General features: G+C 37.8%; 1 protein-coding gene across 2 annotated transcripts in view; it reads right to left on the bottom strand.

Annotated features, from left to right (window-relative positions):
• Positions 1–11,552, bottom strand: part of ARHGEF33 (Rho guanine nucleotide exchange factor 33) — a 42,309-nt gene extending 30,757 nt beyond the window's left edge. For both annotated transcript variants that reach the window (XM_070798531.1, XM_070798533.1), the window contains exons 1-5: positions 11,393–11,552; positions 10,943–11,064; positions 9,649–9,791; positions 6,253–6,312; positions 5,170–5,394 (exon numbers count right to left, since the gene is read on the bottom strand). In XM_070798531.1, the coding sequence (XP_070654632.1) occupies positions 5,170–5,394; positions 6,253–6,312; positions 9,649–9,791; positions 10,943–11,064; positions 11,393–11,512 (670 nt within the window). In that variant the 5' untranslated portion in view covers positions 11,513–11,552. The remainder of the gene's footprint in view (positions 1–5,169; positions 5,395–6,252; positions 6,313–9,648; positions 9,792–10,942; positions 11,065–11,392) is intronic.
• Between the last annotated feature and the right edge of the window lie 932 nt (positions 11,553–12,484).

Below are 12,484 nucleotides of genomic sequence, written 5' to 3'. Positions count from 1 at the left end.
TTATAATTAATATCCTCAAAGAGTTACCAAAAATGTTCTGCCCACTTAATAATTACAGGATCCTATATTTTAAAAACAATCCAGGAAAAAAGAAACTTTTTGGCTTTTTTAAAAGAGGAGAAGACAAAGTCAAGGAAATCTGTACACCTGCCTCCATTTCCCTCCCCACCAAAAAAGGCAGTAATAGAGAAAATCAGTCCAGGAGATCCAATATCAAACTAGTAGAAGTTTCAGAGAAAAGAAAGAAAATGAATGAGAAGATATTATCAAATTAATAATACAAAAAATACCAGGACATGTATTTCCAGAGGAAAGGGCCCATTTGCATTCAGTATAATTAATGAAAAAAAAACTCTCACATCACTGTAAAATATACCAAATCACTGTGAAAATTTAGCACACCAAAGGTAAAGAGAAGATCCTAAAAGTTACCAGAGAGAAAAATCAGGTAACATACAAAGGACTGGGGATTAGATGATATTGGATTTTTCACTGGCAACATTAGAATTTAGAAGACAGTGGAACAATTGCTTCAAAATGATAATGGAAAATGACTTTGTATTCATCTAAATAGCCAATGAATTATGTGGAACCTACCAGGCTATGTGTTCCATCAAAACAAGTAGTAAACCAAGAAACTGAGAAGGATATGCAAAAAAAAAAAATACCTCCACAAAACCCTGAATAGAAATCTAACATAGGAGGAATTTTAAGGGAATTCACAGGAAGTCCCAGGAGGGCAGCAGTGCAGTGAGTCAGAATACAGTAGGATAACAGAGGTCTCTAAGGCAAATGCTGTTTTAAAAAAATGTCAGTGATAGACTTTGTTACATTGCTAAGAAAAATTAAAGAAGACCCCCCATGTAAAAAGAGTCATATACCATGTTCTTCAACTGGAATATCAGTACTGTCAAGATGTCAATTCTCTCCTAATCAGAATAAAAGAATATAGAGTAGAATTTGTTTTTTAGTCCCTAAGTCGTGGCCAGCTCTTTTGCAACCCCATAGACTGTAGCACACCAGGCTCCTCTGTCCATGGGATTTCCCAGGCAAGAATACTGGACTGGATTGCCACTATCCTCTCCAAGGGATCTTTCAGACCCAGGGAGCAAACCCATGTCTCCAGCATCTGCTGCATTGGCAGGCAGATGCTTTACCACTGAACCACCTGGGAAGCCTTAGAGTCTAGAGTTAGACCCACATATATGTGATGACTTGGCTTTTCCTATTCATTTTAGTGAGAATATGAAGGCATTTTCAATAAATGGAGCTGAAGCAACTGGATACCCATATGGGAAAAAAATGAATCTGGATTCATACCACACAGCAAAATTTATTCAATATGAGTCATAGACCTAAATGTGAATGCTAAAACTATAAAGATTTTTATAAGAAAACATAGTATAATACCTTGATAACCTTAGAACTGGCAAAAATATTTTGCAAGGGCACATAAGTCACAAACTATTTTAAACATTTAAACTTGATAAATTGAACTTCATTAAAATTAAAAATATCTATTATCAAAAGACTACCAAGAAAGTGAAAAGGCAGGGCAGAGAATAGAATAAAATATTCTCAACACATATATCTTACAGGGAACTCATATTCAAAATATATTTAAAAACCCTACTAATAGAGAATAAAAAGATAACCCAATTTAAACACTGGACAAAGGACTTAAATAGGTACGTCATAAAAGAAATTATACAAATAGTCAACAAGCATATGAAAAGATGCTCAACATCATTAGTCTTCAGGGAAGTGCAAATTAAAACTGCAATATGACACAGGACACACCCACAGAATGGTTCAAATTTAAAAGGCTGATCATACTAAATACTGAGAAGAATGTAAAAAAACTGCAAAGTTTCATACATTGCTGGTAAGAGTATAAAATGTTCCAACTGGTAAACTGCTGGTGTTTTAAAGTTAAACATAATCCTATCCTATAATCCAAAGATTCCACTCCTAGGTGTACACTCAAGAGAAATGAGGGCATACATTAAAAAAAAAAAGACTTGTGCAAGAATGTTCATAGCAGTTTTATTCATAGTAGCCCTAAATTGGAACAATCCAATGTCTAGCAACAAGAGAATGGACAAATTATGGTAAATTCATTCAATATGATTAATAAAAAGGAATAAATTACTGAATGAATTACATGCAATGCTATGTTGAGAGAAAGAGGCCAGACATGAAAAAACTGCATATTGTAATATTCCATTTTTATGGAGTCAAGAACAGACACAACTAATTTATGGTGACAGAAGTCAGAGTAGTGGTTCTGTGGGTGGGTATTGCCTGAAAAGGTGTATGAAAGAACTTTATGAGATAATATTTCTATTATTAGAAATATTAATGTTGGATTGGCCAAGAAGTTCTTTTGGGTTTTTCTGTAAGATTTTATGGAAAAACCCAAAAGAACTTCTTGGCCAACCCAATATATTTCTCATATTATACAGGTCTGTGTATCCCCAGGTGGTGCTAGCGGGAAATAACCCACCTGCCAATGCAGGAGACATAAGAAATGCAGATTCAATCTCTGGGTTGGAAAGATCCCCTGGAGGAGGCACAGAAACTCACTCCAGTATTCTTGCCTGGAGAATCCCATGGACAGAGGAACCTGGCGGGCTACAGTTCATAGGTTCACAAAGAGTTGGACATGACTAAAGCAACTTAGCATGCATGCAATGTACCAATAGAAAAAAATAGCAGCATAAACTCTTTTTAAAACATGGAAACAAGCACCAGAAAAAAATATGTCAAAAGAATTTAAAGTGCTACTGATTTTCACAATAAAACTTTTAGTGTTATTCAGTTTTCATGTATTTGATAATAAAAAATTAAAAATTACCTCCTATAAAAGGGTTGGAGGGAACCTAAATAAACAAAAGACCTATATATAGAAAACTATCAAACACTGATGAAAGAAATCAAAGATAACACAAATAGATGGAGAAATATACCATGTTCATGGATTGGAAGAATCAATATAGTGAAAATGAGTATACTACCCAAAGCAATATACAGATTCAATGCAATCCCTGTCAAGCTACCAATGGTATTTTTCACAGAACTAGAACAAATAATTTTACAATTTGTATGGAGATACAAAAATCCTCAAATAGCCAAAGCAATCTTAAGAAAGAAGAATGGAACTGGAGGAATCAACCTGCCTGATTTCAGACTGTACTACAAAGCTACAGTCATCAAGACAGTATGGTACTGGCACAAAGACAGAAATATAGATCAATGGGACAAAATATAAAGCCCAGAGATAAATCCACACACCTATGGACACCTTTGACAAAGGAGGCAAGAATAGACAATGGAGAAAAAACAATCTCTTTAACAAATGGTGCTGGGAAAACTGGTCACCTGTAAAAGAATGAAACTAGAACACGTTCTAGTACCATACACAAAAATAAACTCAAAATGGATTAAAGATCTAAATGTAAGACCAGAAACTATAAAACTCCTAGAGGAAAACATAGGCAAAACACTCTCTGATGTAAATCATAGCAGGATCCTCTATGACCCACCTCCCAGAGTAATGGAGATAAAAGCAAAAATAAACAAATGGGAGCTAATTAAACTTAAAAGCTTTTGCTCAATGAAGGAAACTATAAACAAGGTGAAAAGACAGCCTTCAGAATGGGAGAAAATAATAGCAAACAAAGCAACTGACAAATAATTAATCTCAAAAAATATACAAGCAGCTTATGCAGCTGAATTCCAGAAAAATAAATGACCCAATCAAAAAAATGGGCCAAAGAACTAAACAGACATTTCTCCAAAGAAGACATACAGATGGCTAACAAACACATGAAAAGATGCTCAACATCAATCATTATCAGAGAAATACAAATCAAAAACACAATGAGATAACATCTCATGCTGGTCAGAATGGCTGCTATCAAAAAGTCTACAAACAATAAATGCTGGAGAGGGTATGGAGAAAGGGAACCCTCTTACACTGTTGGTTAGAATGCAAACTAATACAGCCACTATGGAGAACAGTGTGGAGATTCCTTAAAAAACTGGAAATAGAACTGCCAGCAATCCCACACCTGGGCATACACACTGAGGAAACCAGAATTGAAAGAGACACATGTACCCCAATGTTCATTGCAGCACTGTTTACAATAGCCTAGATGTCCTTTGGCAGACGAATGGATAAGAAAGCTGTGGTACATATACACAATGGAATATTACTTAGCTATTAAAAAGAACACATTTGGATCAGTTCTAATGAGGTGGATGAAACTGGAGCCTATTATAGAGTGAAGTAAGTCAGAAAGAAAAACACTAATACAGTATATTAAAGCATATATATGGAATTTAGAAAGATGGTAATGATGACCCTATATGTGAGACAGCAAAAGAGACAAAGATGTAAAGAACAGACTTTTGGACTCTGTGGGAGGATGTGAGGGTGGGATGATTTGAGAGAATAGCATTGAAACGTGTATATTACCATATGTGAAATAGATTGCCAGTCCAGGTTCAATGCATGAGACAGGACACTCAGGGCTGGTGCACTGGGATGACCCTGAGGGATGGGATGGAGAGGGAGGTGGGAGCAGGCTTCAGGATGGGGGACATATGTACACCCATGGCTGACTCATGTCAGTGTATGGCAAAAACCACTACAATATTGTAAAGTAATTAGCCTCCAATTAAAATTAATTAAAAACAACAGTTGGAATTGCCATTGTCAGACATGTGCTAAGTGCTCTGTGATGATTTATCTTTTGAAGAAAGAAAATAAAGAGGGAAAAAAGGAGGAAGGGAAAAACAGACCTCATTGCAGTATTTGACATTTTGGTGGTGAACCCCTGATACAAGATTCATATGTTGAACATTCCATATCACTGAATAAATCCATTACAAAATTCTGCCTTCTTCTCCACTAACCTTATGCCTTTTCTCCCAGAGCGGTACAATACTAAGTGTCATGGATACCCAGAATCAAGGTGGTAGTCCCAGTTGGCCGTGTGACCTCAGGTGAGTCCCTTTACCACTAAAGACTTCAGTTTGTTCATCTCAAAAGGAAACCAGAAGCTCAATTGTCTCATAGGTCTACTGCATCTAAATTGCAAGGATTCCAGCCCTTAGGTTTCTTGTTTTTTACATTTTCAGCCTACATTGCCCCTTTGGACTTACCAGCTAAAGAAGTTTCACATAAAACGTTTTCCAAGGAGCTATGTCTGCCCTGGCTCACTTCCTTGAGTTTATCTGGGTGGTCTTTTGTGACGTATTCTTCACCCCAGTCTTTAGCTTCCTTAGGCTGCCTCCACACACCAGGTGGTAGATGACTCTTGGGTTGGATATCAGCTGAGAGGCAAGGTTTAAGGTTTTCTTCTGCTTCTGGAGTTGTTGGGGTCATTCCTGAAAAATAACATCTGCCATCAAGTTCTGACTTTTTTTAAATTATATTTGTTACTAACTCAAAAATATTATGCCTTTGCTTGGGTACAACTATCCTTTGAGGGTTAAACATATCAATTAAGAATTAAAAGTCTCCACAGTTACAAAGGATCACCTTTCTCTGTTTCTGGTCTATATACTTAATTCTTGGCACACAGACTGTACTGAATGACTTAAAAAAAATAAATTTTATAAAATAAAATATAAATTAGTTAATTTATAAATTATTTATTTTATAAAATATAATAACAAAACTAATTTATAGTCATATGTATTGATTCTTCATATTTCTTCCTTTCAGGTGAGCACACCTGAGGAGAAAACACAGAAAGAGCAGGAAGAAGGGTACCAAAGACAGTGTTGTGTTTTGGAATTTGTCCTCCTTGGCCCTGATGGTGTATTTCCAAAAGGAAGGAGGAAGGGAGGGAGGGGAGATGAAATAATTTATAAAATTCTGGTGAATTATCTCCTAGATAACTTTTAAATTACATAAACTATAAGATGTGTGGTCCACAGAAAATGTAAATGTCATTCCACCTGAACTTGTGAGTTCTCAGCAAGTTCTAGTTCAGTGGTAACTGAAACAAGCCTGAAGGAACTAAGAAGACCAGTTTTGTCTTCAACTTCCCTTCCCCTTCCCTCTGAGTTGCTGACCTACTCCAGCATACATCTTGGAATCTTACTAAAAACATAGTGCTTTATCTTGCCTGACTTCTTTCATGCCTGGTTTGGGACTGAGGGCGTAGAAGCAGGAAAGGTAGAAGAAGGGAAAGGGTGAGGCTGTTAGAAGAAAAGAGAACTTGAAGAAGAGCCACTTACCAGGACCCATCATTCCCTTCACATTGCTGTCTCCTACGTGCATGGATCTGGTCTCTTGTGCTGCAGACGAAGGAAAGCTTTCAATCGATATTCATCCCACTAACATAGACTGGCACCTTCTACTAAGAACTGGGATAGTCTCACAGGGCTTACCTTCTACTGGGGAAGCCAGAGCAGTAAAAAAAAAAATTACAATAGAGTGTGGCAAGTACTAGTCTCTCATTTCTACAAAGATATAACTAATACTTAACTCATGCTGCTGCTAAGTCGCTTCAGTCGTGTCCGACTCTGTGCGACTCCATAGATGGCAGCCCACCAGGCTCCCCTGTCCCTGGAATTCTCCAGGCAAAAACACTGGAGTGGGTTGCCATTTCCTTCTCCAATGCATGAAAGTGAAAAGTGAAAGTGAAGTCTCTCAGTCATGTCCGACTCTTAGCAACCCCATGGACTGCAGCCTACCAGGCTCCTCCATCCACGGGATTTTCCAGGCAAGAGTACTGGAGTGGGGTGCCATTGCCGTCTCCAACTTAACTCATAGATAGCCATAAGAATTAAATAAGATAACATTTCTAAACTGCACACAGCAAGAGCTAAATGATTACGTAACTATGATGGTAAGGATGTTAATGCTAAACAGAGCCAGAAGGATGATTTTAAAATGTAAGTCAGACCCTGTCAAGCCTCTTCTTAGCCCTCCAACAGCTCCCCATTTCTGTGCAAAGACCAAAGATCTTAGAATTATCTTAAGGCCCTAAAATATCTGCCTCCCTCCCCTGCCTGCTGTTTTTTCTCTTTTTCTTAAAAAACCCATCTCCTATTGTTTCCCTGTTTATTCTGCTTTTAGCCCCACTGGTCTTATGCAATTTCTTGAGCACATCAGTGATGTTCCTCCTGGTACCTTGGGGCTGGTCCCTTTCTCCACTCTGATATCCATAAACCTTCTTTCTCACTTCCTTCAGGTCTTTACCTGGTACCCTCTCTAAAATTATACCCGTGTTTCCTTATTTGTCTTCTGATTACTATCTAACATACTACATATTTTGTCTTGTTCATTGTCTGCTTCCTTCAGAACAACAGCTCCTTGAAGGTTAGAAATTCTTGTTCATTATGACATCCCACCACCTAAATCAATGCTTGAGGTGAATGGATGGATGAAAGTGTAGATGAATGGATGGATAGAAGGAAGGGTAGCGGGTGGCCAACACCTTGACTGCAACCTCATGAGAGACCTTGAGCCAGAGGCACTCAGCTAAGCTGTGCAAAGATTCCCAACTCAGAGAAACTGTGATATAATGAATATTGCTATTTTAAGATACTGAGTTTGGGGTCAATGGATAACAATGGCACCATTTTATAAATCACAATGGACGGAGGAGCCTGGTAGGCTGCAGTCCATGGGGACTCGAAGAGTCGGACACGACTTTTCACTTTCACTTTTCACTTTCATGCATTGGAGAAGGAAATGGCAACCTGCTCCAGTGTTCTTGCCTGGAGAATCCCAGGGACAGGGAAGCCTGGTGGGCTGCCATCTATGGGGTCGCACAGAGTCGGACACGAATGAAGTGACTTAGCAGCAGCAGCAGCAGAGAGTTGGACTGTGAAGAAAGCTGAGCACCAAAGAATTGATGCTTTTGAACTGTGGTGTTGGAGAAGACTCTTGAGAGTCCCTTGGACTGCAAGGAGATCCAACCAGTCCATTCTAAAGGAGATCAGTCCTGGGTGTTCTTTGGAAGGAGTGATGCTAAAGCTGAAACTCCAGTACTTTGGCCACCTCATGCGAAGAGTTGACTCATTGGAAAAGACTCTGATGCTGGGAGGAATTGGGGGCAGGAGAAGAAGGGGACAACAGAGGCTGAGATGGCGGGATGGCATCACTGACTCGATGGAAGTGAGTTTGAGTGAACTCCGGGAGTTGGTGATGGACAGGGAGGCGTGGCGTGCTGCAGTTCATGGGGTCACAAAGAGTTGGACACGACTGAGCGACTGAACTGAACTGAACTGAACTGAAGCCAACCCCTTCTGAAAGTTTGGTCCTTTGACCTCAAGTTTTAACATAAACTATCACCAATCATATCCAGAATGTCTTACTATGGCATATTATCCCCAAATTTGTATAGCAACTAGGTAGAATAAACTATATTATATAAGCCATGCCTAAATAATAACGAAAGAAGGAGAATTTGCCATGCATCTGGGCACTTTGCAAATATAACTTTTAATTTTTTATCTTGTGCATATGGTCGGCTGTCCCAGACTTAACTCTGATCTGACTTCTACCTTCCAAGCCCATTCTACATTCTTCCCTAACAACATCTTCATTTTATGCTGTGTTGTTTATGCCATGGAGCAAAAAACACAGAGCCACCTGTGATGAACCCATTCCCTAGATGGAGCAAGTGAGTTTTCCTAGGCTGTACCTATTGAGTCTCTAAAATAACTACTCAAATGGATAAAAAATAAAAAAGCAAATCTGTACTTTGAAGTTAATACCACTTAAAAGCCACTTGATTAAGATTTTTAAATTATCCAAAGCAGATTTATTATCTTTGAATATATGAGTTACATTGTTTCTTAAGCCATAAGGGTGGAAAACCACCAGTCCTGCTCTTGAGGAGATTACAGTTGGTCTAGAATTTATTGAGCCTCTTTTGGAAATTTTCAACATGAGACCTAAAAAACAGGAAAATTTATCCAAACAATGTTAGTATCTCCATTCATGCTCCTGCATATAAGGTGCTTGCTTATATTGTTGAGGATACAAAGATGTAGCAAACATGCTTAGCAACGTCTATTGGAAAGCCATTTTCTTCAGGACTGCTACATACAGATATTTTCTGATTATTTTCAGTGATGTGGCTGTGGCTGTTTCAGCCCACAAACACCACCAGATCCGTTTTCCAGAGAAAGGAGAGTACAGAATTAGGTTATCACTGACATCAATGCCTGCCTGTTAGAGCAGATATAACTTTCTCATATCTGTGAAACTTTTGCTGGAAAAAAAAAGAACACAATTTTCCATCTGTGCAGAGAGGTAAGGATTGAGAAGTAATGTAGAAAATAAAACAATTTATTACAGTGAATAATTAAACATTTTTTTTCTACGGCAGCTCATATAGTATTATTGTATAATAACTTATTTCCAACCCGTTTGAAACTTAGAATACCCAGATTAGTATTTTCCCTCAAAAGTAAATCTTTTAAATTTGGGCAGACTCTCTCCATCTCTTAGATCCTCTGAATTCTTCTACATTCCAGTTACAAAAGCAAAAATCCTGAGCAATAACACCATTTTCATCTAATAAAGATGGAGGCTGTAAGCCTATTCTCAATGTTACTGAAGTCCTAGGAACCAAGGGAGAACTACCTGGCTAATTCAATATGATGTGTGAACTGTACCTTTTTCATAGGCCTGAGAAGGCAAAAGGTTTGTAAAATCTTCACTTGGAAGAACAGGCTCAGGGATGTTGATGGAACGGAAGGGACTTCCTTGTGCTTGAGCAGGTCCAGCCTGTGATCCATGTTCTTCTTTCTGAGTTTTCCTAACACAAGAAAAGAAAAAAGGCTCTTACTAAGTGATGGGGTAAGAAAAGAGTCAGTTCAGAACAGGTCAAGAAAATTTCTGAACCATACAAAATTGCAGTTTTTGTAAATTAAACACAGTTGAATACTAGCAATTCATATGAGTCAACGCAACTCATCACCAAATACCTACAATTCACCTTCTAATTATAATATCTGCATTTTTATTTTTCTGTTGCTAGCTTCCCTGTTACAGAGTTTACAGCAGGAACAATTTCTTGGGATAATTTACATTCTCTTCACAAAGCAACACAAAGGTAGCAGGAAGGAGCAGGTACTCGATTGAAAACACTGAACCATTCTCCAGGGTCACACAAATATTAGTTATATTTGAAATTTGATCATATTAAAACATGTAACAATGAAGATTATGTCTACTTAGTGGTGAAGCTTTACTTAATTCAGCCTGGTTGGGATATTGTTTAACAAAAATTTATTTTCAATGGTCAAAGTAAAATAAGAATAGTATTAGAGAAATTTCAGAAATCTAACAAAATCACTGGTGACCCCACTATCTTAGCACAAAAATCATAATTTAAATATATCTTTCTAGTTGTTATTTTCCTGGTGGCTCAGTTGGTAAAGAGTCTGCCTGCAATGCAGGAGACCCAGATTCAATCCCTGGGTCGGGAAGATCCCCTGGAGAAGGACATAGCAACCTACTCCAGTATTCTTGCCTGGAGAATTCTATGGACAGAGGGGCCTGGTGGGCTACAGTCCACGGGGTCAAAAAGAGTTGGACACGACTGAGTGACTAACACTTTAACTTTCTAGTTGTTATTTTACGTTTTTACAGTTAAATTCTACATGCCACTTGATGTCATTTTCATTTACCTTCCAGTTACATTAAGTGTGTTTTCTGCTACTGTTCCTGTTTCCCCCACCAGGAATTGAACCTTTGCACCCTGCATTGTAAACACGGAGTCTTAACTACTGGATTGCCAGAGAAGTCCCACCATTCATTTCTGTGCTGCATAACCTCTCTCACATGCTGGTCCATGGAGCCCAGTGGCCAGCTGTCCACCAATAGAGGGAAAGCTGTTTCTGGTGCCTGTCTATGAGCCGTGGCTTATACGTTTGCCTTTGGTCAGTTTTTTGGTCAGACACTCACTTGGCTTTAACTTTTCGAGATTCTCTTCGCTTCTCCTGTTGAAGCTGTTCAATTTTCTGTTGCATTTCTTCTTGTTTGGAAGTGATGGCCTGGATCATTGACATGGCATTGCTTAGCTCTTCCTAAAAAATAAGAATTGATATGTATTTAATCTGGTATATGAAGGTAAAGTATATAACATAATATCTAGTACACAGAAAACTTTTAATACATAGTAAATGATGAATGAGAAATGAAAACTTTACTTCTATTGTAGCTTCTAATTTTGACATAGAGATCCAACTAAGTAAAATATGATATTTTCCCATGAAAGTTAATGAATGGGCCAGAGGAAAATTCTTGTATTTGGTTGCTAGGCAAAAAGGCAAGTTTTTTTTTTGTTGTTTTTTTTTTTTAAATTCTGTTAAGATGACCAGAAATCTCTAGGAGGGAAATAGAAGAAGGACCTACCTTAAAATAGTTCAATGAATTCTTCATCTCAGTAACTTTCTCTTCCATGGAACATCTGCAGCTCTTAACCTTCTCTTCCAAAGCATATTCTCCATGTTGAATTCTTGACAGTTCTTGCATTGCTTCTGTGAAGCCAGTTTTGAGTTCAGAGGCTAGAGCCTGCAACTAAATAATACACAAAGAGTATATTCAATTTGCTATAAATTATTATGAATGGTATCTCTGATCCCTTGGATGTTTCTTTTGTTTGCAAAACCAGGCTCTTGAACATGTACAAAACTCATTTACTAGAAGACTGTTGTGTACACAACTTAAGGCACCTTGGCCCCATTTGTCTAGGGAAAAGTGGGTCTTCTTTATATCACTCATACTGAAGCTTGATAGTGATAAAAAAGCAACCAATTTATTGTTTGCAAGTGTTCCTGCAACTTACTATTTATTCAAACACCTTTGATTAAAAAGAGATTTACTTTAAAAGCAAGCTATGCATGTGAAAGACAGTGTTGATCAGTAACTCTTTGAATTCCATGCAAGAAAGGATGTTGAAGAAATTCAGTTATTTTTTTCCCTTAAAAAAATGTAATGATAAAAAGAGTAATAATTAAGCATATCTGAATATTTCTTTGAAAGGGAAGAAGTTTTTTTTAATATTCTTGGATGATATAATGAAAAAGGGGATTATGGTGTTTCCAGGGGCAGGAAAACCTACAATGGTAGAAACTCAGCACACTGATAGTGACGAGAGTCGTCTTCAGCTGTCAAGCCTGGTCATGTAGGAATGCACACTTGGATTTTTATTGTCACCTTCCAACCATGAAAAGGGTGTCAATTTTGGAGTCAGGTAGGGTATAAATCCTAGCAACTCTCCTACAAGTACTAAAACCTCAGGCAAGTTGGTTAGCCTCTTTGTAGCAATTTCCTCATCCATAATACAGCCAGGATAATATTTCACAGGACTGTCTTGAGAATTAAATGAATAAATGTAGGTAAGGTACCTACCACAGCTTATGCTTGGTATGTAAAAAGTATTCAAGAAATTTTAATGCTTTTCCCCCGTGAAATGGCAAATCAGAAAGCTAAGCGCAAACAGAA

Source organism: Bos indicus, chromosome 11, assembly GCF_029378745.1.
Source record: "Bos indicus isolate NIAB-ARS_2022 breed Sahiwal x Tharparkar chromosome 11, NIAB-ARS_B.indTharparkar_mat_pri_1.0, whole genome shotgun sequence".
In the NCBI taxonomy this organism is placed as follows: Eukaryota; Metazoa; Chordata; class Mammalia; order Artiodactyla; family Bovidae; genus Bos; species Bos indicus.
The sequence above is the reverse complement of the archived record's forward strand: the minus strand, read 5'-3'. Positions and strand labels throughout refer to the sequence as shown.